The following is a 23599-nucleotide window of genomic DNA, read 5'->3' as shown; positions in this document are numbered from 1 at the left end:
TAATGTGCGGTAAGGCTTTACTTGGGTATCATTAATTTTGATTCAAGGAGGTTATGCCCATAAAATGGTTGATAGCTCTCTAGTTACACTTAACAAATGATCAATTCTTTGAGGGTTTAGTTTATATAAAAATTAAACGCCTATCAAAGACAATACAATAACAGAAGAGACTTGACAAGTAAATCTACTTTCCCTGTTTTATTGTAAACTGACTTAAATTCGAGCATGGAACTTGACAATTATAAAACATTACATTTTGTAAATATTACCTTAACCATGTTTGTGACTCTGATTTCAGAAAACAACTATTGCTATAAAGAAAGGTGAATTTTTCTCTCTGGACTTAACTTGCAACTAAATGCACCAAGTGTTTAAGTGCATAGAAAGAGTTCCATAGCTGGACATAACTCAGCACCCTTTGCACAAATCCTTTGAGACTTGTCTGAAAAATTGGGGTTTTTTATTAAGGGAGAAAGCAAATGGGTAACCCCCCCCTTTTTTCTGCATGCGAAATCATAATGACATCGAAGGAGTTGGGACAGTTAGTGTTACTCAATTTGACTTTTTAGGACATGTTATAAGTTCAGTCTTGATGGCTAACAAACCATTGCAAGAGTTTCATATACGGACACCACTTTGCACTCTGCACAAATCCTACAGAGTAGAGGTCTCAAACTTTCCAAGTTTTTTTTCTAAGTAAACAACCTGGTTTTTCTCCCTCCTAAATTGAACTTTACTGGACATGGTTTTGCTTTCTGATGGCTAATAGGAACTCATCCCCGGAACTCTCACCCCTGAACATAAATTGTTATCAAATTTGAAATCCATTTATATGTTCTGATTTTTCCAAATATTTTTAGCCAACATCGGAAGAAGGTTCCAGTCAACATTTCTGCACTTTCTCTAAAAGTCTGCAATATTGAAGCTGCGGGAAGAACCAACTGACTTATGGAGCTGGCTCGAGACATCTTGCATCATGGAGCCAACCAGCTAACATCTATGGAATCTAAGGCTGTGTGGTTATCTTGCTTTTAGTCTTGAAGCAACCAGACATCGATGACTTGGTCCAACCATGAACACTACAAGAACATGAGGAAATGTTCAACCATAAACACAAAGTTATTTAATTCCATCTCCAAGTGAAAGCTACTACAATTAACTGCAGTCTCATGGAGACAGTTTCAAATTACAATTTGGCAAGTGCGTTGGGTAATTCTCTAGAAGCCTGAACTCTGTCAAAGTCTTAATGTGACGCAATTGGAAACCACAAGAGTTGGATCTCCAGTACAAACTCTTAAAAGAGTACAGTCTGAAATTCAACCCATGTCCAAAGCACGAAGTTTGCTGGTGAAAATTTTGCACTGTAAAGCAATATAAGATGCAGTTTGAGTGACTGTTGCACTAAACGTGTACTAACCTTTTACACGAGGTCACTAAATAATCTCCAATTTTTCATCCCCTCAAAATTCCTTCTAGATGATACAATTTCTTTAAGAGTCCCTACTGATTTTTTATTATGCTCAAAGCCATTCTTGGATAAATAAAACAAAAAACCCTTCAAGACCTGTGAAGTCACTTTAATTTGTTGACAAGAGTATCTTTCTTTTCATTTCAAACTCAATGGACAGTGTTGAGGGTTACATCTCAAATCTATTTGAGGGTGATTTACAAACAACAGCTCTTTCATGTCTTACAGTTCAAAGTTTTCAAGTTCATGCCATTTGGAGTTGATGGCTGATAATTCGATGAAACGCAAGTCATTTTCAATTATTTGCTCTCCATAATGGAATGCCAGCGTGTAGTTACAAATCCTGAATTCTTTTTGTGGCCTTGAGCGTTCAAACAAGTTTCATATTTCATTTGTGCAAAAACTGAATTTGGTGTTGTTCCACCAGAATTTAAAATGAAAGGAAGCAAATTTCAAAGGAAAATTCAAACGAAAAGTTATCAAAAGATTTCATTATCAGCCACAAGCCTTTTTTGGTACAAAAGGTTACAGCATTCTTTATTTTACCTTGTCATGTGACATCTGGCAGCTAATGAAACTTGCACAGGTACTTCTGTGATGTGAAGAAACTGTCACTTCTGCTGAACATAAAAGGGATGAAAACAAATGCAAAAGTTCCAAAATTAGAAACAAATTCTTCACATTTAAGTGTATGGGTGAGAACTTTACCTTGTACAAATTTGGTCGATGAAAAGCCTACTTTTATGCATTGTTTATTCAAAAAGCAAAAGAAAACTAAGATCCTTACCTAGGTTGAAAGGTCACTTGTCAAGTGATGAAATGATACTCTTAACATGCTTTTCGATCTTTATGGTTTGTCTCATGCCCCAACCTTAGTTAAATTTCATGACCTCCACACACATGTACAGATGCTTTATTACAGTTGCTCCATTTGGGGAGTCTGAAAATGACCTCTGGTTTTAAGGGATGCTTTGCTGAGCAAAGAGGCAAATATGTTCCATAAACCAAAACTGAAAAGTATTTCAAAATAAGATATTCAAAAGAGCAAAAACATGTAGAAGCCTTTGATGTTAGGGTTTACAAACTACCTGAACTAATCCAGTGCACGATTGGTACAGACTTGCAGTAACACGGATGCCTGGCTGATTGGCTCACAAGATGACTGGCTGGTGGGTAGGCTGACTGGTTCACAAGATGACTGGCTGGAAGGTAGGCTGACTGGTTCACAAGATGACTAGCTGGTGGGTAGGCTGATTGGCTCATAAGATGACTGGCTGGTGGGTAGGCTGACTGGTTCACAAGATAACTAGCTGGTGAGTAGGCTGATTGGCTCATAAGATGACTGGCTGGTGGGTAGGCTGACTGGTTCACAAGATGACTGGCTGGAGGGTAGGCTGACTGGTTCACAAGATGACTAGCTGGTGGGTAGGCTGACTGGTTCACAAGATGACTGGCTGGTGGGTAGGCTGACTGGTTCACAAGATGACTGGCTGGAGGGTAGGCTGACCGGTTCACAAGATGACTGGCTGGTGGGTAGGCTGATTGGCTCACAAGATGACTGGCTGGTGGGTAGGCTGACCGGTTCACAAGATGACTGGCTGGTGGGTAGGCTGATTGGCTCACAAGATGACTGGCTGGTGGGTAGGCTGATTGGCTCACAAGATGACTGGCTGGTGGGTAGGCTGACTGGTTCACAAGATGACTGGCTGGTGGGTAGGCTGATTGGCTCACAAGATGACTGGCTGGTGGGTAGGCTGACTGGTTCACAAGATGACTGGCTGGTGGGTGAGCTGAATTGGTTCACAAGATGACTGGCTGGTGGGTAGGCTGATTGGCTCACAAGATGACTGACTGGTGGGTAGGCTGACTGGTTCACAAGATGACTGGCTGGTGGGTGAGCTGAATTGGTTCACAAGATGACTGGCTGGTGGGTGGGCTGACTGGTTCAAAAGATGACTGGCTAGTGGGTGGGCTGATTGCTTGAGACAGGATAAAGGATGAAGCTACTCACACCAGCCAATCGATGACAATAAACAGAATGTCTTATCTGTTGGTGTGCTCATCGTTGATCACAGACACCTTCCACAAATTGAACGCCTGAAGACATAAAAACATGAAGAAAGTTAACAGACAGCACAGCAAAATAACAATATTGGGGACAATTAACGCATGCTTTGCTTTACTAGCAATGATGACAGTACAGTAATTTGCCACTCTACACAACTGTATATCTTTTTACCTTTTAGGATCAAATCCACATAGAAATTTGTAAATAGCCAGACGCAATCATCAGACCGAACCCGCCAGCTGACGGACAAAAATCCAGAAGCTGACCAGGCTGTGTGGGTAATCAACTGCTGGTGTGTTTCTAATTTGTCCTGTTGTGATCAATGTTCGACTACTGGGCCACCTATAGGGTCCAGTCCACTAATTCAAGCCCCATTGAAAACAGTGTAAAATCAGCACCGTTCAGGGCCCAATAGCATGCACGCCAACATCCCTGAGATTTCTGAAACACAAATGAAATTCTTGTCTGGTCACTTATCTTTCAATTTCTTTTCAATTTTTTGTGGGTTAACCAATTACATTTTTAATTATTCCCACAAAACAAAATCACCCCCCAAAAAGTGATTTTTCCGAAGTCTGATTGCAGCCATTTTTCAAGTGGCAACCCTCAACTTTCTGGGGCACTTAGGACCATTTTTCAACCGTAGTTTTCAGCCCTTCTGCCCTCATATGAAAGCTCAAAGACCCAGGGAGTTGATCCTGGCGACGATTTACACAATCTCACCATTTTGGGGGCCAAACAATCTCTTTTTTCAAAAGATACTGTGGGGGCACTTTTAATGCTAATGAGCTGGTCAGAAATTCTCACTTGAATTAGTGGTCTGCACCCCTAAACTTGTCTGGCAACTTTGGCAGGTAAGTGAGCGGACCATCAAAGACAAACCCAGGAATTGCAATCGGTGTGGCTCAGACCAAATGACTTCAAGAGTGTTATTCAGATTTGATATGTTATCTGGACTTCAGGTCAGGGCAGACATGTTTGGGAAATAAGCAATATGTGAATCACTGGTCATGCAAGAAGGAAAGGGGGTGTGGCCTTCTGGGACACCACTCCTCCAATAGATCCAACCTTCTATGGAATGGAGTTTTGGGTAGTACTGTGTGACAGTAGGGTTAAAATCAACAGGGCCACATCTACCACTTCTTTTGCACCTGTGGAACTGTCTGTTAAAAGGTGTTCTGGGTATAAAGCCATTTGAATAAGGAAGCACCCGCAAAACGTGAACAGGAATGGAATCAGGGGGTCTGTCCTCACCTGTAAGACCATCCAAGTGAGCTGTGCCAGACAGGAGAAGTGGATCAGCACCCTTAGGGCAGCACAGGAGGGTGCAGAGACAGAGCTACTCACATACGCTGAGATGACAAAGATGATCTGAGGAGAGAACAGGTGGACAGGTTATTTTCCAATTAATATCAATCCTAGCTCCCTCAGAACTCTTGCTAGGAATCTTACTCAATCTGAGGAGAGAACAGTTGGAAAGATCAATATGCCAATAAATATCTTAGCTCTCTCTGAATTCTTTGATTCTTCAAAATCCTCCACTGTACAGGGAATCCTCCACTGTGCAGGGAATCCTCCACTGTGCAGGGAATCCTCCACTGTGCAGGGAATCCTCCACTGTGCAGGGAATCCTCCACTGTGCAGGGAATCCTCCACTGTGCAGGGAATCCTCCACTGTGCAGGGAATCCTCCACTGTGCAGGGAATCCTCCACTGTGCAGGGAATCCTCCACTTTGCAGGGAATCCTCCACTGTGCAGGGAATTCTCCACTGTGCAGGGAATTCTCCACTGTGCAGGGAATCCTCCACTGTGCAGGGAATCCTCCACAGTGCAGGGAATCCTCCACTTTGCAGGGAATCCTCCACTGTGCAGGGGATCCTCCACTGTGCAGGGAATCCTCCACTGTGCAGGGGATCCTCCACTGTGCAGGGAACTAACGGCACAGTCTTTGAACTTCAACTTTCAAGGGACAGTGGAGCATCATGCAAGGTAATACTCGCTTGGCTCTATCTTCCTACATCCTACAAAATCTTCCAAACTTCTTACTGGTTTCTTTGAAAGATCTGGAAGACCAAAGCTTAAGATTTGAGCTCTGCTACTTTGCCGTGGGCATATGTTGGAGAGAACCATCTTGGAATCACTGATACTCCATCTGGTTTGTTACTAGATGCAGTTGCTCTTACCTGGCCGAGTTCATGGATTTTTCTCTCCCAAATTTTAAAACAGCATCAAGCATAAGCCACGCACATATGCATGAGAACCTTGGCCGAGAACATGGAGAAGACTGAGCAGATGACGTGAGCAATGATGGCACACAACAGGCCTAACTGCAAAGAGAGAATGAAACAAGTCCTTTATTTTAGTGAATCTGTGTTTGGCTGATTAATTTTAGGACTGGTGTTCTCCTCAAAAAATTTCAAGTACTGATTTTGTTTGAATAGGTAAAAGTAATAACTACATCATTGAAAACATATAAAATGAAAGGTTTTATTGCACACTGTTTTGAAGTTTGGAATTTGTAAATTAATAACAAAGGCACGGTGAACACAGGTTAATCACTTCCTGCCGGGGACTCCGGAATCGGAGACGTATGGTTTATATGCGTGGCCAGGGCCTCCGAACTCGAACAAAGGAAACAGGGCCCTGTAACAAAAGATAGTACTCTGAACAAAAGACCAGGCTGCTGGACATTACCAACATTTTTCACTCTCAAAAGTGGTGATAACCCAGCCTAGTTTTGAAACCATATACCAGGGTTTGGGGCATTGAGAGCGAGCGGCTTACCAACGGGGACAAAAGCGCTCAACCACCGCAGGATGAGCCACACAGCACCGCTGCACGCTAATCTGGCCCCTATTGAAAAGAGGTCAGCAGTGCACTGAGCCAGGTTCGTGAACAAAAGACAGTTACACAACACCGCACAATCTGGGCTCTCTTTACAAGGCTGCAGGCCTGGCTGAAATACTCGGGCGTCAATGAAGGTCACCTGTCAACTTAGAGTAATGCCTAAAGATTACTTCATGCGGCTATAAATGACCGTTAAATCAAATGATGAATTTTTGAAGGATTTTGAAAACGGAAAAAATGATAGTCATGCCAGCTAAGCATTATCAACATTGAAAAATGCCCCGGCATGAAGTGGTTAAGTGTATTCAGCATTTCATGGAAAAGGACACATTAAACTTAACTGGCAAAAAGGGGAATTCACATTGGAAATAGTTATTTTTTAGTGTACCAAGTAAACTAAAGGGTCATAGCAATTTCATGATAAAACAATGAAAACTTCCTAAAATATTTCTAAACCATATTTAGAAAGAGGTACTATTTTAATAAGATCCCAAAAATTGCCATTCATAGGAACATTGAATTGTGAGGTATTAAAAACATAGCTCACTACTTAACTTCTTGCACAAGTTGGCACATGGTAATAAAGTCTAGGGAATTGCTTTTGCCAAAACATGGACGGCGGGGAACCAACTCATTTTGTTGGTCAAGAGGAATTAGCTTTCCTAGTTGATAAACTTTAAACATTTGTTTTCCTTACGATGCAAATCAAACAAGTTGCATGGATGTAGAAATTGTAGCCAAAAATGTTATCTGTCTCGCCTTGGGCTGCATAGTCAGACAAGTGAGTGCATGAACACTCCACATAGGTACCCTGATCAATCTAGAACAAAGGACAGGAGGGACAATTGGCCAATGGCAGGCTCCGACTAATATAATACCTCTAAAGTGTGACAGCCATTCACATCACCTCTCTCAACAAGTGAATGGGGAAATATTTCATCTGACCAATCAAAAGACCCGTTCCCTCACACGTTACTGAATCAGCAGGATTGTTTCACATCAAAGCATCATCATCAAGCCCATGGTCAAGACCTACCAGGACTTAGGAATACCCGATCATTTTTAAAAATCAGTAAAACTTGTAGGAATACCTGATCATCTTTAGAAAGCCTATCAATACCTGGTTATTGAGAGTAGAGAACCAGTCCATCGCAATTCAGTCAAATTATAAATCAGTTTGTTGTTCAAAAAGCAAAACAACAGCTGAAAAAATGACACAGATATCACCAAGCAGACAGTGATAACAACTGGCGTTAGTCGATAATTCATTCATACTTATAGTTAGATGTTTCGTTACAATTTCACTCAATTTCTTCTGTCGGTACTTACTTTCTCGGAAGTTGTGGCCGTTGATTCTACCCGGAGACCATCGGCCTGTATCCGCCAGGGCATGATCGCAGGACAGTTTCTGGAGGTCTGTTGTCTCACAAAGCAGGTCTGTCACAAGAATGAAGGCAAACAAGCTGAAGGATTCCACCAGCTGGTAGGCACTCCTGGCTGTGCGGAGTTCATCAACAGGGTTTATGTGGCGTAAGGGCTCAAGCAAACACACTGGAACATTGCTTTGTAGCAACACCAGAAAGAAATCTTGCTCTCATTGTGAAGAAATCCTGGTAAAGCCAATGGACGGACTCAACTACAACTTTGACAGAAACATAACACTAAACAACGTTGTAATACCAGATATAGATCCCAATTACACAATTGGTACTAAATTCTTGCACTTTACGTTTTACTCCAAAACTCCATCTATTAATCTCATCAAACGAGGTGCAAAATCACATTGATCACTAGTCCTACCTTCAGTCCACCTGTCGCTTTGGCCCTGGGTGATGCGCACCAAAAACTTCAGACTTGCTACATGTACTTGCTTCTGAGGAAGTAAGACAAAAGCCATTTTCAAAATGATACTTACAAACCTGTAGTAACTTTAACCATGTGACATGGGGTTGTGGATGATTGATTCAGAAACCAACTCACAAATTCTTTGCTTCCAAGAAAGCTCTATCAAAACCTTAAATAGCCAAAAAACCCTAAAGTGTCACAGTGTGGTGTGATGAGACTCACCCAGAATGAGATCTCCATGTCCACCTTTCGGTAGTCCGGACTGGCTGTGGCATGGGGTCTGTCCTGGGTAGCGGGGGGTCACACTATCCTAGCTGCCAGGGCTCCCAGGTCTCTGCCAATGGTCCATACTCTGACCCGGCCTCCCCATGGGTGCCACCTGAAAAAAATTAAGGCAATTACATTTCAGGTTAATCACGTTCATAGAAATCAGTACTCCTTCCTATAATGAAAAGCGCTTAGATTAGATAATTTATTGGCACTCTTCAATGAAAAATTTATGAATGATTAAAATCACACGTCCAACTTTAATCTGGTTTCCAGACTAAAAGATCTAGACTTCTTTCGGAGAAGTCTTTAGGTCTGGTAGCTGCCACAGCCCTGTAAACAAACAGGGTTGAATCTTTCCAAACTAATTATAAGCCTAGTCCAAATTTTAGAAAACTGACCAGTGTCATAAAATGTCCTAGCCTAGCATGAAAAACAATTATCTGAATATGGCAGCAAAATCGGGAAGAGAGTATACACATGGATGATGGAGGGATCCTCCACGGTGTACATGTAGCTATAGGAGGCCTGCATGATGAGGGACGTATACATGTACAGTCGTCCGCCCTTTTTGTTGGGTTAACATCTTGGGCCTACCTAGTACTGCTCCTACCTGGTCTCTGGGTGTTCAGTGTGTCGACATGCTCGAATGTGGCTTCACTCGGCGCTATACGACCTTTACTCTCGGCTGTCGATGCCTCGATCAGCACGCGTACTGAGGGATCATTGCAACCCTAGTCAGATCAGATCACCTCAGAGACAGGGTACCTGGAGCTAGTTGGGCTGGTGCCTTGCGGGGGGGGGGGGCACACAGTAAATCACATACACCACTCGATTAGACAATTGTTCTGGCCTTACTTCGGAGAAGTTTTTTAAAAATGGAACTGGCTAGCTTTGTTCTTTATAATTCTTTCCAAAGTGTAGTTTTCTCTATTTGGAATGCAACGGCATTTCTTGAAACAATAAAAGCGCTGTTGCTAAAAAAGGGAATAATTAAGAAACAATCAAGGTACAGGTGCCATGGAGGAAAGTGCTTCTGGTTCCGCATGCAGAACTATTTTGGAAAACTTTTTTCGCGTCGCTACGAAAAAGATGACGATCGATTGAATAGGCCTACTTTAAATCCATCAACTCGGCTCTGTTCAATGCTTGAGAGGATGCCTTTTATAAAGGCAGATTAGCCAACAACAGAGAGTGCAAGACCGTATTCCCCCAAAAATTAACAAAACAGTTAATTGCTCCCTTATCCTGAGGAATTGCTACCTCAGGCACACTGCTAGACACCATGAAACGAGGCTGAGCAACCACGACAAACTTGTCTGTTAATTTGCTCGAGTGGCGCAAAAAGAAGACAACTTGAAGGAAGGCGAAACAGACTGAAGTAATTACCATTTTAAGAATTACATTTGGAACCAGACTGCATCTGCAACAGCGCGGATATAAGTGTTCCTAAAACCTCTTTTTTAATATGGATAATAGGCCTATGGAAAAAAAAACCGCCCATTATGACAAAATATATAATTTTTCAGTAAGTCAATAACCAGGAATACAAGGATCTTTAAAACTTGTTCCAGGCCTCTTTTTACGCTTGAAGGTTGCACTACACCAAATACGCAACCATAGAAAACAGTGCAAAATCTGACCGAAATAGCCGCGCCGCCTGTTGACTTTCGTGAACGAAGAGGATGGCCTCTGTTTTTTTCACTGGAAATTCAAGACTATGGCCAGAAGACCACTTTATATTTCAATTTCATGCGGGATAGCCACGAAATTTTTTTTATTCGCCTTCTAAGGAAGATACCCCCAAAATAGCAATTAAACTAAGCGCTCATTTCTGAATGTAGCTGCCCGCCTGTCTCCAAATTAGGCCTGCAATTTCGGGCTTTTTGTGAAAGAAATACCCCGAACTGGAAATTATCAGTCCCAAATTCGGTATTTATAGAAATATTTCTATGATCCCTCCTGGTTATGGTCTGTCTTGTTGTAAAAATCCCGTAGGATCACAAAATATTAATGAGCTCGCACGCAGAAATACAACCATTTGGTGGGATGTACCCCGAAGACCCAACATCGTTAATGGCAGGACATTTACGCCATGTTTTGTGACGTCACATTGGCTCGAGCGTGTATATGCAACCAAGGAAACGCGCGCGTTCACCTGGAAGCGTTTGTGTTTGGCGTTGTAGTAACACAAATCAGACCCCTCACAGGTTTACATGAGAACAGACGCTCTTGAAGCTATTCCAGCTTTCTATCGAGAATTCTGATCAGCTAGTCACTTTTCGCTAGTTTTGCGACTTAGTAAAGGACAAAAAACCCGGCAAGTATCGCAAGAGATCTCCTTGGAATGAGTTGAGTAAGTTTTTATTCCATATTTATTTAATCAACCAAGTGACCATATTTTTTAACACTAGAAGGTATTCTTTTACAGTCAAATAAATATTTAAAACTTATGGAAAAATATTTTAGGATAGACTGAAATTTTAATCCATAGGTAAAGAAAAAATGGGCGTTTTTCAACTGCAGTTCTTAGAGAATTTTTGTTTTGTGGAATGGAAAATTCTAATTTTATTGATGTAATTATTCGCACGATCAATCGTTTTCATAGCCATCATTTTGCCTGTTGCGTGATTTTAGAGTTGTGCCCGTGTTTCCAATAAGGTACATTAATTTTCCAGAGTTGTTCATTGTCGTGAAAAAGGAGACATGCCAGCAGATATGTCCCAAATCAATGTTGTTCAAATATTTATCATAAAAGAGCGGCATTTTCATGTCTTAGGATTGCTAGCCGTGTAGTTTACTTTCTCCCTATTAGGGACATGTCCATCATTTATGTTGCTTTTCGGCAACCCCTTTACAGGTAGTCATGGATATCAGTTTGATATCACGACACCACAGGCCAGACGTGTGTGGATTGCGGTTTACCTGTAAGTAAGCTCTCTCCAATATTCTACATCCATTTCAAATTTGCAAGGTCTGAAGTTACTTCTATTCCTTTGAGAAACAACATCATCAAAGTGGGGATTGGTATGACAACTGTCGAGTCAGTAATCATACCAGGAGCAGTTGCCGATGTTTTCAAAATATAACATCTTTTTGCAAAGATGCCAATAACTAATACAAAAGTAAATGTCACTCGAAGTATCACACAAAATACGGTCGTTTATTTACAGGTTAGTTCACGTACTTCAGATTATATTCAAAATTAAAACGCTTTGGTTGTCCTAAACTGTCGTAAACCGTTGAAACTACTTGGATTTTTCTTCAGACTGGGCTACTGAGTGATCATTACTCACACGGTGAGACATGTGTGGATTGTGGACTACCCTCAAGGAAGTGTCCAGTAAGTGACTACAGTCAGTTTCATATGATATCTGTTTACTCAATTTAGCTTTACTGATAGCCACGTCCAATTAGTTATAAAAGTGGTACATGGTAATATAAAGTAATCATTTCAAAGGGATTTTAATATTACCTCTATCGAAAGAGTACAATTGTATGTTCAAACAGAACATGAAGGTTTTATCTTCAGTTTCATGGTAGTCTACTTTTCATCTTTTCCAGCACTGGAGGTGCACAAGGATTCGCCAGTTACAAGAAAATGGGTAAGAGAGCATCGAAACATTTATCAGATATATCACCATTAAAATTGAACTGAAAGGAAACATACGTCAGCACATGATGATTTTTCTACTTTTTAGAGAGAGTTCAGGATATGTTATTTACAATTGACGTCTGCCGACTTCCCGGTTCCAGTATGCAGTCAACGCACACTATGTAGGCTACATACAGTCCTAGATAACTTCTTCGTTTCTTTTATTAGTGTTCTTGGACAGCCTGAGACAAATGCACCGCTTCCAGCGCCACCCACAAAGTCTCTCCCTCCGTCCTGCCAAGCTGCAGGCCCACGACTGCCGACAGCATCACTGCCCAAAGGATATGGTTCCCAAGCAAATGGGTATGTCGAAGATAAATTCTAGCAAATGTCCTGCGTTATCACTCAGTGATTGTAGTTCGGTAAATAAAGCAGAGAATACGACACATAAAAGTACCTTTCGGTTTGTTCCTGCAGGGGGTTGTTGCCAACCTCATTACTTGCCCCCTTACCAAATCACTCCGCTTCGTCGGCACCAGTACCGAACTCATCGATTCTCCACTCTCACACTGGCGAGCAGTCACCTCCCACTACATCGCTGCCTCATGGGCACTCTCCCTCTGGAAGTGGGTATGTTAAAAAACTGTTTCTAGCAATCAACTTCTAATCGTCAATATTCAGTAATTATGATTCAGGAATCTAAACAAAGACGACAGAAAAACATGTGTTTTTGTTCTTTCAGGGGTTTGTTAATAAGATCTTCAACTCCCCCCATATAAACTCGCTCTACCTCATCGGTACCATTACCGGGCTACCAAGCTCACCTACCGATGCCCCACGGTTCCATTAGCCAACAGTCACCTCCCACGTCACCATTGACCCATGGGCACTCTTCCACGGGAAATGGGTACGTATCAAAAGTGTTTCTGGCGATGTAATTCAGTGATTCGTACAAAGACTTCCATAGATATATAATATCAGTTTATGTCGGATCCCTACAGCGCATTGCTAGCCGACTCTCCACACGCCTCTACTGGCTTATCGGCTGGATCGATCTCAGCGATTGCACCAGTCTCAACTGGCCATCGTACTCCCCAACTATTGTCTCTTTACAGTGCTACAGGCTGGCAATCAGCGGTGAGGACATCCCACTCGAACGCGCCATCTTTGCAACAAAATTGGTACGTTTAAAATCTTTTCCTTCTATCTCGCAAAAAAGTAAAATGTTTATGAAGAACAATCTCTCGGTACACAGTGCTCCGTAATGGTAACTTGCAAAGAAGCCACTGATGTCATGGCCTTTTGACAAGCTTATGCAGCATATGCACAATGTTGGCCTGACAAATCGTAGGTGATTCTGGATGATGATTAAGGAATTGGACGTCCTGCCAATTATCAATTTCAGTAATGGTTATTTGGTAATTCACACGCAGACAACCACAGATATACTTCATTGTTTGTTTGATCCCAGTGATCCCTGTAACAGTGCACTGCTGACCAACTCTCCCAACGCCTCTGCTGCCTTACCGGCTGGGTTGGTCTCATCGATTGCACCGGTCTCACCTGGCCAGCAAAGTCCCTTGCCACCGCCTCCTTACAATGCCACAGGTCAACAATTAGCGGTGAGGACATCCCAGCTGAATGTGCCTTCTTCGTAAATAAATGGGTAAGTTCAAAATTTTTGCCCTAGTCAGTCAATATATTAAAAATGAAATTAATAACTTAAAAAAAGATTCGCATTTCTCTAAAAAATCAATCTGTCGGTACACATTACTTCGAAATAATCTCTGAAGGAGGCAGTGATGTCTACGCCTGTTGACATAGGGATGGTGGACCTGAACAAAAATTTGATGATCTTGGCCGATGACTAAGGGAATTTGACGTTCTTGTTTGCTCTCTTAGGGTGCAACTGCACTCGTCCCGACCAAGTCATCCAACTCCTTCACCTTCACATTAGACACCTAGGCGGATGCCCTGTAAGGGCCCAACCGTATACATCTTGCCCCGTCTTCCTGGCGCCGCATCGCGCTGGATGTACTGGACGGTCTACGATACATGCACGACAGGGGCCTCCTTCATAACGACCTTAAAACTGATAACATTTTGGTCCGTGATGTTGGGGCTCCTGGCGTGCGTGTATTATTGACGTGGGGTTGTGTACCCTGGCGAGCCATCCTCGGGTACACTACCTCACCCCAGCACAGAAGGCGCGATGGCGGCGCTATCACGTGCACATCGCCCCAGAGCTGGTAGAAGATGCAGCACCACAGACCAATTCATCAGTCTCTGGGGTGGTGTGCCAGGTATGATTCCACTGGCCAAATGGTGTTTGCGGCGGAACCCCCAGATGCGGCCATCAACGGCAGTACTCCGTCTTATGTTGGTTGGTATAGCCTAATAACTTTTTATGTACTTAGCTCCTTTCTAGACACAATGGAATATTGTGGCGGGACAACTGACACCTTTTTGTGGCGGACCAGCAGACTGGCCTGATCGGAGATAGAATTGACCTGGCCTAACCCCACAAATATATTTATTTAACCTCACGTAAGAATGAGCGGCTATCCAAACGCAAGAGGGCATATCAGTTAACGAACGGTGGACTATGCCTTAGGGGCTGTTCGTTTGGTGGAAGTTTACCACCGCTCTGTGATTAGGTAATTGATCCCAATGTCAATAAAGATTACACTTAATGTCAATACAAGTGATACAGGACTGACTAAATCTCACGGTGACCAGTGATTTCTAAAGCAATTATATGATTGGTTTATTCAATGTCAGTGCTCAGTTATCCTTTATATACAACAGCAAATAACTACATACAAAATTATCCTCACGGGGAGGTAGTCCTACGTGGTCAACTGCACCACGAACGTGATTAATCAGCCTTAACCTACACCAGAATAACCCTCACGGTGATCAGGGTAAACCTCACAACGATCAGGGTAACCCTCACAATAACCAGGTAACCCTCACAGTGATCAGGGTAACCCTCAAGTCTAAATAAATAAGCTACCGATGGCTTATAACTGATAAGTCTTGACCACACAAGCAAATACAATCTTCGTAATTATACAACACAACAGGGTAGACTTATACAACAATAATCTCGACTGCCTTACGAAGCAACACAGTTCCCAAACTGCAACAAGGTTTAAGGTGACGTAAATAACCCTCACCCACTTCAAGTTATTATGAAATAACACAGGTCGATTAAGAAGGCGATTATAATAGTCCTCACCAGACTCTAACGGAAACCTGCACCTAGTAAACCTCAACGAGGAAAGCAAGCTCCCAGACTAGAACCGCAACCAACCGTCGCTATGCCAACAAACATGGAACAACGGCACAAAATCCTTCTAGTCTAAGCTTCGCTAATTCCCCAATTAACTGGTTCACACGGGTTCCCTAACCCTATAATCTACCACTTCTTAAATAAACGAGACTGTCTAACGATTCCCCAATCTTCAAAGAGATCTGATATAATCGGCAGCTCCGGCAACTGAGAACACAAGCACCACACTAACTGATCGCACCACGTACACTTGAGGTAGATCCCCAACCACCAGCGGTCGTACGTCAGATTTACACTCGAAACTCAGAACACAACACAACTCCACAGAGCTCTGGTTAGCACGCTGCCATCTTGAGAAGTCCTGGCAACCCACGCAGCCAGGGCCCGCGCCCAGACCTAAGGTAATGCGCGCCTCTGATTGGTTGCCGCGGGCATGTTTAATGCATGAAATTAGACGTGCCTGAATTATTAATGACCCAGACTAAACACAAGTCTGCGCAGCTACCCTGTTTCGCCACAATTTGTATAAATAAAGAAGCATAAGGAAAAAGACCTGACTTAATCAATTTTTGAAAGAGCTTTGAACTACGTTTAAATTTGCAGGCAAACTTTGTAATTCCCATGAGGATTTTCTTTTTGGCAAAATAAAAGTGAAAATTTTAGAATTATTTCTTGTTCCTCGCATTTACCCATTTTGAGCAACATTTTGATATTGAAACAGCATGTGACTCGTGCACATCGTGCGAAAAATACCTGGTACCTAGTTGGATAAGACTTTTTTCAACTTTCTTTTTGAACAACATAAATTTACTTGCACACGCAGTACTGTAAAAATGGAAAAGGGATTTCATGCTTTCTTTTCCTTATGGTTCAGGAAAGGTTATCTTTTTGCTGCATTTCCACTATTTCTCAGGTACTCTGGTAAATCACTTGTGTTCCAGTATGAAGTACTCGTTAACAACTGTCACTGAGGACAGAGTTTTCCCCGCCGCCGGCACGCTGCCTCCCTGGCTGCTTATGTCTGAGTTCTCCCCGCTTGACACGCCGCTGCTCCGGCCCGGGCGTCCCGACTTCGCCCCATCAATAGGTTCAAGTGCGGTCCCTTCGTCAACGGGGGCAGACGGCCCCCACGGGCAGGACTGAGGGCCGGATCCGCTGGCTCCTTGCCCCCTTGCCTGCGCTGGCGCCTCCTCGGCCAAGGCTCCGCGGGCTGCACGCTCCCACCATCCAAGCTGCACGTCGCCCAGGTAGCGCTTGAGCCGATTGCGATGCACGATCTGAGCCTTCGCTCAGGCGGTACGCTGCACTTTGTAGGTCACGTCGTTGAGGTGCTGTAGCACCGCGAAGGGTCAGTCCCACCACCGCTGCAGCTTGGGGGAGCGGCCAACCTTCTTCTTTGGGGTGAACAGCCAAAACAGCCTGGCCGGGCTCAAACCCGCCCTCCTGAGCGCCACGGTCGTACTGCTGCTTCTGGTAGCTCTGAGTCCGCCTCAGGTGTAGCCTGGCAAACTCGTGGGCCCGTGTGAGCTTGACTCTCAGCTCGTCAACGTAATTTAGTGCCTCGGTAGTCTCCGTCCGTTCCTCCGGTGACCCCACAACGATGTCCAGGGGAAGTCCCACGTCCTTCTCGAGCATGAGCATGTTCGGGGTGAGCCTGGTGCTATCATGCTGGGAGGAGCGAAGGGCCATCAGGACGTAGGGAAGATGTTCGTCCCAGTCGTCCTGATTCTAATCCACAAACATGCTCAGCATGGTCTTCACGGTACGATTGAATCGTTCGACCATGCCGTCGGACTGGGGGTGGAACGGAGTCGTCCTGGTCTTGTGGATGCCCAACAGCTGGCAGACCCCACGGAACAGGCCCGCCTCAAACTCCCGCCCTTGATCCGTGTGGATCTCGAGGGGTGTCCCGAAGCGCGTGATCACCTGCTCCACGAGGGTCTTGGCCACAGTCTTGGCCGTCAGATCCGGAAGGGGAAACGCCTCCACCCACTTCGTGAAATAGTCCGCCACCACCATTATGCTGGTGTTTTCGGCCTTGGATCGGGGCAGGTGTCCGGTAAGGTCAATGGCGATCCGCTCCATGGGGGCCCCCACCAGGTATTGTCAAAGCAGAGCTCTCCCGGGACGCGGCGGGGACTTCTTAGAACCGCAGAGATGACACTTCTGGCACCACTGCTCAGCCTGCCGTCTCATCTCCCTCCAATACACAGGAGCCTGCCTGAGTTGGGCCACAGTCCAAGCGACCTTGAGGTGTCCAGCAGTTCGGTGGTTGTGGGCAACAAATAGAACCTCTGGCACCCTGGCCTGCGGAACGGCGATCTTCCAGATGGGGGCCCCCGTCGGCCCTTGCCTACTTCTCTTGCAAGACCCCTTGGAATAGGCGCAGTGTGTCCCATCTCGACCACCAGCTTTTGATCCCGGCGCCGAGGTCGGAGATGTCCTCCCATTCAGGCCGGACCGGTCCCAGCTCCGGGTCGTCCTGCTGCTCCTGAGCTAACTTGCTCAGGTCCCAGACCTCGGAAAACCCGTCCAAAATCGAGTCATCCTCCTCTCCGTCCATGTCGGCTGTAGCAACCAGGGACTCGTCCTCCGCCTCCGGCGGCCGGCTCCGAGGGGGGTCCAAATCCGCCGGAGGGGCCGGCCCCGTGTAACATTCTTGGCCAACCTCTTGGGAACGCCCGCACTGGCTGCAGGGTATCCGAGAGACGGCGTCGGCATTGATGTGTTTCCGCCCCGCTCGGTGTTCTATGTCGAACTCGTAGCACCCCAGCCTCTGTAGCCATCTGGCTGTCCGCCCCTCTGGCTCTTTGAAATTAAAGAGCCAGCGCAGCGAGCCGTGGTCTGTCCTTAACAAGAAGCGCTTCCCCGACAGGTAGTGCTTAAAATAGAGCACAAAGTGCACGACCGCCAGGAGCTCCTTCCGGGTCGTGCAATAGTTCCTCTCCGCCTTGGTCAGGACGCAACTCCCATAAGCCACTACCCGTTCTCCGTGCTTCCCCTCCTGGGAGAGAACGGCCCCGATCGTGCAGTTGCTGCCATCAGTATCCAAGATGTAGCACCTCTCTGGGTCCGGATATCACAACACCGGCACCGTAGCTAGGGCATCCTGCAGGTGTTCAAACGCCGTCTGGCAGGCATCGGTCCACACAAACTCCTTCTGGCTCTTGTTGGTCAAAGCATGGAGGGGGCGGGCGATCTCGGCAAAGCGGGCAATAAACCGCCGATAATATGATGCCAGGCCTAGGAAACTCCGGACCTGCGTCACGTTTGTCGGCCTTGGCCAACCACAGATCACTGCGACCTTAGCGGGGTCCGTCTGCACCCCCTCTGGCGACACCAAGTGGCCCAGGAAGGACACCTCCGTCTTGAAAAAGTCACATTTCTTTGTTTCAGTTTGAGACCGGCGGTCCGGAACCACCCCAGTACTGTGGCCAGCCTCTGGTAGTACTCCTCAAAGGTCCGCCCCCAAACTATCATGTCATCCAGGTAGACGACGGCCACTTGCCACTGGAAACCCCTCAGGACACGCTCCATCAGACGCTCGAAGGTGGCCGGAGCATTACAGAGCCCGAAGGGCATCATGGTAAACTGGTAGAGGCCGCTCTATGTCCCGAAAGCCATCTTCTCCTTGTCATCCTCCGCCATGTGGACCTGCCAGTACCCGCTGGCCAAGTCCAGGGTGCTGAACCACCTGGCTCCCTCAAGTGCATCTAAGTTATCCTCTATCCGAGGGATAGGGTAGGCATCCTTCAGGGTGGCTGCATTGACCCGCGGGTAGTCCAAGCAGAAGCGGACAGACCCGTCCTTCTTCCACACCAGGACCACCGGCGAAGACCATGGGCTGTGCGACGGTTTGATTACCCCATCCTCCAGCATCTGGTCTACCTGACTCTGGGCCTCCAACCGCTTGTGGATCAGAAGCTGCCGGGGAGGTTGCCGGATGGGTGGCGTCGTCCCTGTGTTGATTGGGTGGTGGACCCAGTCGGTTTGGCCGAGCCTGCCGTCCGGCCCCGTGAAGGCACCCTGGAACTCTACCTGCAGGATCTCCACCCGTTCACGTTCCTTGCCGTCGAGATGGGCCACTGCCCGGTGCAGGTAGGCGAGCACACTATCGCCCGAGCTCCGAGAAGAGCCTCCCTGGCAACCGTGGCCGCTGGGCCGCCCTGGGGGCTCCGAACGGAACCTTCCGTAGGGCAGGGCTCTGAAACCACCTGTTGAGAACTCTCCTCCAGGTCGATCACCATGCCTTCTTCCACGGGGGCGAACATGGCCAGAGGACTCCCCTTATAGACTGTAACCGGGTCTCCCGTCGGGTTGAATACTCGCACCGGCACGACCCCCTGACTGGTATCCACGAGGCCCGTCGTGACGGCCACTTGGCAATGGTCTGTGGCCGCCAGGCTGGGGTACACCATCCCCACTCTGCGGGCACGATCTCCGCAGACTTTCCCAGTCACGATCGCCTCGTGCCCAGCAGGAATTACCATGCTCTCGGCCACTTGGACCCGTGCCACCACTGGCTTGCAGCTCCGCCCCTGCAGGGGCACCAGCTTGCCGTCAACCACAAGTGAGGTGTCGCTCTACCTCCACTCGCAGCGGTGTTTAGCCAGGAAGTCTATCCCCACAATGACGTCGCGTTCGATGTCCGCCACGGTGTAGGTAAGTAGGGTGCACTGGTCCCCCAGCTGGAGTTTGAAGTCGGCGACTCCATGCGCTCGCATCGGGCTACCATCAGCCATCCGCAGAGTTGGTCCAGCTGACTGCAATCTGGGTTTGTCGGCGCCTGTAAGTGCGTAGCAGACCCCGGCCGACACGAGACCTACGGCCACCCCCGTGTCGAGTAGCACCCGCACAGTCTTGCCGGCCAGCTTGCCGGTGGCGTAGTTGGCCCGGTTCCCCGGCGCCACCGGCGTCTCCCTGTGTTTGGCCGCTGGCCCTGTTTCTGCCGCCAACGGACGCGGCGCAGGAGCCGGCTCTGGCGGCGCCGTCAAGACTGGCTCTGCCAGCAGCCGGCCCCGGACGGCGCCGCCCTTCCCCTTTCTGCGTGGGCAATCCCAACGGAAATGTCCATACTCGCGGCACCCGTAGCACTGGACCCATGAGGGGGTGCCCGGCGAAGGTGGATCTCCACCCGCCACCCCCGCCTTCCCCGGCATACCTGCAGAGGGTTCCTCGACCACCTGAGCCTCCTTGGCCCCGATCCGACCCTTCCACTGATGGGCCTGGGACTCCAAAAAGGTCTCCATCTCAGTGGCCAGGATAATCGCCTCCGCCAGGGTCGTGGCCTTCCTGGCGAAGACATGGCGCTGCAATTGTATGTACCCCGGGGTGTTCCGGAAGGCCTCCACCGCCAGATCTTCACGCGCATGTGTGGGCAAGGTGGGGTAACTCCAGAGGACTAACCGTCGGATGGACCTCCCCACTTCCTTTAGGGACTCTCCCCGACCGCGCACCCGCATGGAAAGTTGAGCCCGATGGAGCGGCACCTGTGAAGCAACTCCAAACCGCCGCTTGAAGTGTTCCAGGACGCTCATGTAGTCCTTCCGGGCCTCCGGCAATAAGTCGGTGAATGCCTCCTGGGCCAGTCCCCACAGATGGGAGGCCAAGTACCCGGCCTTCTCGGCCTCGCTCCATCTATTGACGGTGGCCACGCTCTAGAAGTGCGTAATGTAATCTGCCCAGGACGAACTTCTGTCATACCGGTCCGGATGTAGCACCGGTCTTCGATCCTTCTGATCGGCTCCCCCCACTCAGGGGTCTGCTTCGTATGTCTGTGTGCGGATCCGGGGGGATCCGCCTGGCAAGCCCGCGCATGGATCAGAGGGGAACCCGCCTCGACAAGGCGCGCACGGATCCCCGGATGGGGACCCGCCTCACGCGTCTGCTCATGAATCCGAGGGGGACCCGCCTCACGCGGACGCGTGCGGATCCCCGAGTGGGGATTCGCCTCACGCAGATGCGTGCAGATCCCCGGTTTGGGATCCACCTCATGAGTTTGTGTGCGAATCCAAGGGGGATCCGCCTCGCGCGTCTGTGCGTGGATCCGAGGGGGATCCGCCTCACACAGACACGTGCGGATCCCGAAGCGGGGATCCGCCTCATGAGTTCGAGCGTGGATCCGAGGGGGATCTGCCTCATATATATGCATATGGATCCCCGGGTGGGGATCCGCCCCATGCGTCCGTGCGTAGATTCGAGAGGGCTCCGCCTCACACAGACGCGTTCAGACCCCCAAATGGGGATCCGCCTCATGAGTTTGAGCATGGATCCGAGGGGGATCCGCCTCATACAGATGAGTGCGGATCCCCACCCGTCGCAGTTTCGCTGCGCGGGGGCGTCCGCATCTCACTATTTATCTCACAAACTCCAGCTAGCCCGACCCCCCCCTTCCGACGACCGTGGCCTCGCAGCGCTCCTGGCGGTATGCTACACCAGCCACGTCCCCGGCACGCGAGGGCGCTCCGAAACCTATAACAGGTCTTGCTAGCTCCCATCAATTTGCATCGGTGCCCTGCCCCCGCGGCCGCCGCCATGGCCCGGCCGCGCTCCAAGAGGGACGCTTTCTGAGCCACTGCGGCACCGCAAAAGGGCGCCCTTATACTATGGCTAGTATTACAAGCTTTAGCTACCTCGCACCGAGGCTCCAACCCCGCGGCAGCTGCCCGGCCGTGCTCCGAGAGGAGCATTCTCTCGGCCACGATGGTACCGCGAGAGGGCGCCCCGACATGAACGAGGGCAACACAAGACATGAACTTCCAACCGGCCCCCACCAGGACCCCAGACCCACCCTGAGGGCGCTCCGACTGCCTCTCCCAGTGCGTCCCCACCGCCAGAGGGCACCTCACGGACGCCGGCGATGGGTGTACTAGTGAGGGGTTGGGAGGATGTCGCCTGGCGATGCCCCGCCCTCTCCCCGGGGCAAAATGGTCATGCTCAAAATGGAACCGCACCCTTCTCACCCCATCAACTTTAGGAGGGGGGAAGTCGCCCAGGGACTGCACAGACTTGGCTGCATTCTCCAGGGGACCTAACCCAAGATCACACCACGCCGCGCACTCTACGCACTCAATACCCTCGAATTTCCACCTCCCGCTCCTGGATAACTGTTCCAGATTCCCCGCGAGGAACAACTCCAGCTCGCCCGCCAACCCAGGTGAGTTCCAAGTCGCCTTTGCAGTCTGGGCCCCCGACCACGGGGCCCCGCGCTGGCCTGTGCTGCCGCTGTCTAGTGAGTCCGGCACCCGACCCAAATCATCCACCAATTCCATGACACAGAAAAGGCCAAGAGTTTACCTGTATTTTACAGCTATCCAGCATCCCACCGCTGCCACCAGTTGTAGCGTGTCCTACGGATTAGGGTCCGACGCTAGTATAGATACACAGCCACAGATTGCTGTTCTGGTCAAGAAATCTCTGTTTTATTGCTGTAGCGTCAACAACAATGTGTTTTTCAGACAAGCTCTAAACATGGCGCCCGTCAGCAGGGACTGCGCAGGCGCGAGGCGGGAAAACCAGGGGCCGTTCGCATACCAGCGGGGGCAGCCAGCCAACTCCATGCGGGTCCGAGCTGGTGCCCCCACCGGCTGGACCCGCCGGCGCTACAATATTTACCTGCAAATAAGGCCTGTGTGTTAGAGTGCCAATTATCATTTGGCTGAGGCTTTTCCCTTCCGCAGTGCCGATTCTCCCAACTGAAATTTTCAAGCTTGCCATATTTCCTAGACAATGCTGCATCCAGCTTGATGCAGTACTGTTAAATGTGTTTTTTTTTTATTTCATTCGGTTGGAGGTTCTAAGATAAGTGTTTCTCCTTTTACGGGAGGTCACACTGATGTTTAGTATTTAGTTAAGCCCTTCTTGATATTTGCTATAAAGCAGCTTTGTTTTATTAAATTCAAATTAGTTGAATTGTTTGAATTATTTCTGCAGCAAAATGCACATGCATTAATTAACATGACAGCAAGTATAGCCCACAAGGTTTTGCAGGAAGTAAAGCCAATGCCTTCATTCCTTAAAACATTGTGTAGGTATTAACAAATCTCAAAGAATTTGACTCAGTTCCAGACTTGAGCCAAGACTAGAAACAAGAGGGGACTTACCCATGCAAGGAGGAACACAAACCTCCCGTCTGTTTCATCAAGTATTCATCCTGTAATCTTAACTCCTTCCCCAAATTTCTGTATTTATTTGTACGTTATTTAGTGAAGTTTG

General features: G+C 47.7%; 3 protein-coding genes across 8 annotated transcripts in view; 1 reads left to right on the top strand and 2 right to left on the bottom strand.

The window, feature by feature from the left end:
* Positions 1 to 9880, bottom strand: part of LOC110988735 (uncharacterized) — a 46231-nt gene extending 36351 nt beyond the window's left edge. The window contains exons 1-7 of one of the 4 annotated variants that reach the window (XR_015425270.1): positions 9109 to 9872; positions 8451 to 8607; positions 8184 to 8256; positions 7713 to 7880; positions 6321 to 6389; positions 5720 to 5863; positions 4791 to 4907 (exon numbers count right to left, since the gene is read on the bottom strand). Coding sequence is in view for 3 of the 4 variants with exons in the window: in XM_087137020.1 (XP_086993146.1) it covers positions 6268 to 6389; positions 7713 to 7880; positions 8184 to 8256; positions 8451 to 8468 (381 nt within the window). In the remaining variant the exon portion in view is untranslated. The other 3 variants (XM_087137020.1, XM_087137022.1, XM_022252534.2) reach the window with 3 other exon arrangements.
* LOC147799180 (uncharacterized) lies at positions 180 to 5733 on the bottom strand. Its single transcript, XM_087136758.1, has 5 exons — positions 5720 to 5733; positions 4989 to 4993; positions 2557 to 3258; positions 2015 to 2085; positions 180 to 1079 (listed from the first exon to the last, which is right to left on the bottom strand). Exons 1-5 carry the CDS (start codon positions 5731 to 5733, stop codon positions 1032 to 1034), a joined length of 840 nt encoding a protein of 279 aa, XP_086992884.1. The 3' UTR covers positions 180 to 1031.
* A 767-nt stretch (positions 9881 to 10647) lies between the features above and the next one.
* LOC147799179 (uncharacterized) lies at positions 10648 to 17071 on the top strand. 3 transcript variants are annotated; one of them, XM_087137032.1, is made up of 10 exons: positions 10664 to 10851; positions 11356 to 11422; positions 11764 to 11838; positions 12060 to 12100; positions 12319 to 12453; positions 12568 to 12720; positions 12833 to 12997; positions 13206 to 13271; positions 13562 to 13756; positions 13993 to 17071. In XM_087137032.1, exons 7-9 carry the CDS (start codon positions 12921 to 12923, stop codon positions 13746 to 13748), a joined length of 330 nt encoding a protein of 109 aa, XP_086993158.1. In that variant the 5' UTR covers positions 10664 to 10851; positions 11356 to 11422; positions 11764 to 11838; positions 12060 to 12100; positions 12319 to 12453; positions 12568 to 12720; positions 12833 to 12920; the 3' UTR covers positions 13749 to 13756; positions 13993 to 17071. The 3 variants fall into 3 exon arrangements, with proteins under 3 accessions (XP_086993157.1, XP_086993156.1, XP_086993158.1); XM_087137031.1 differs by lacking the exons at positions 12060 to 12100; positions 12833 to 12997; positions 13206 to 13271; positions 13562 to 13756; positions 13993 to 17071 and having other exon boundaries at positions 10648 to 10851; positions 12568 to 12823; XM_087137030.1 differs by lacking the exons at positions 12060 to 12100; positions 12568 to 12720; positions 12833 to 12997; positions 13206 to 13271; positions 13562 to 13756 and having other exon boundaries at positions 10649 to 10851; positions 13993 to 14678.
* The last annotated feature ends 6528 nt before the right edge of the window (positions 17072 to 23599 follow it).

Source organism: Acanthaster planci, linkage group LG05, assembly GCF_054643075.1.
Source record: "Acanthaster planci isolate LZ-2023a linkage group LG05, COTS_SCS, whole genome shotgun sequence".
NCBI classification, from domain to species: Eukaryota; Metazoa; Echinodermata; class Asteroidea; order Valvatida; family Acanthasteridae; genus Acanthaster; species Acanthaster planci.
This window is presented reverse-complemented; position numbering and strand designations above follow the sequence as displayed.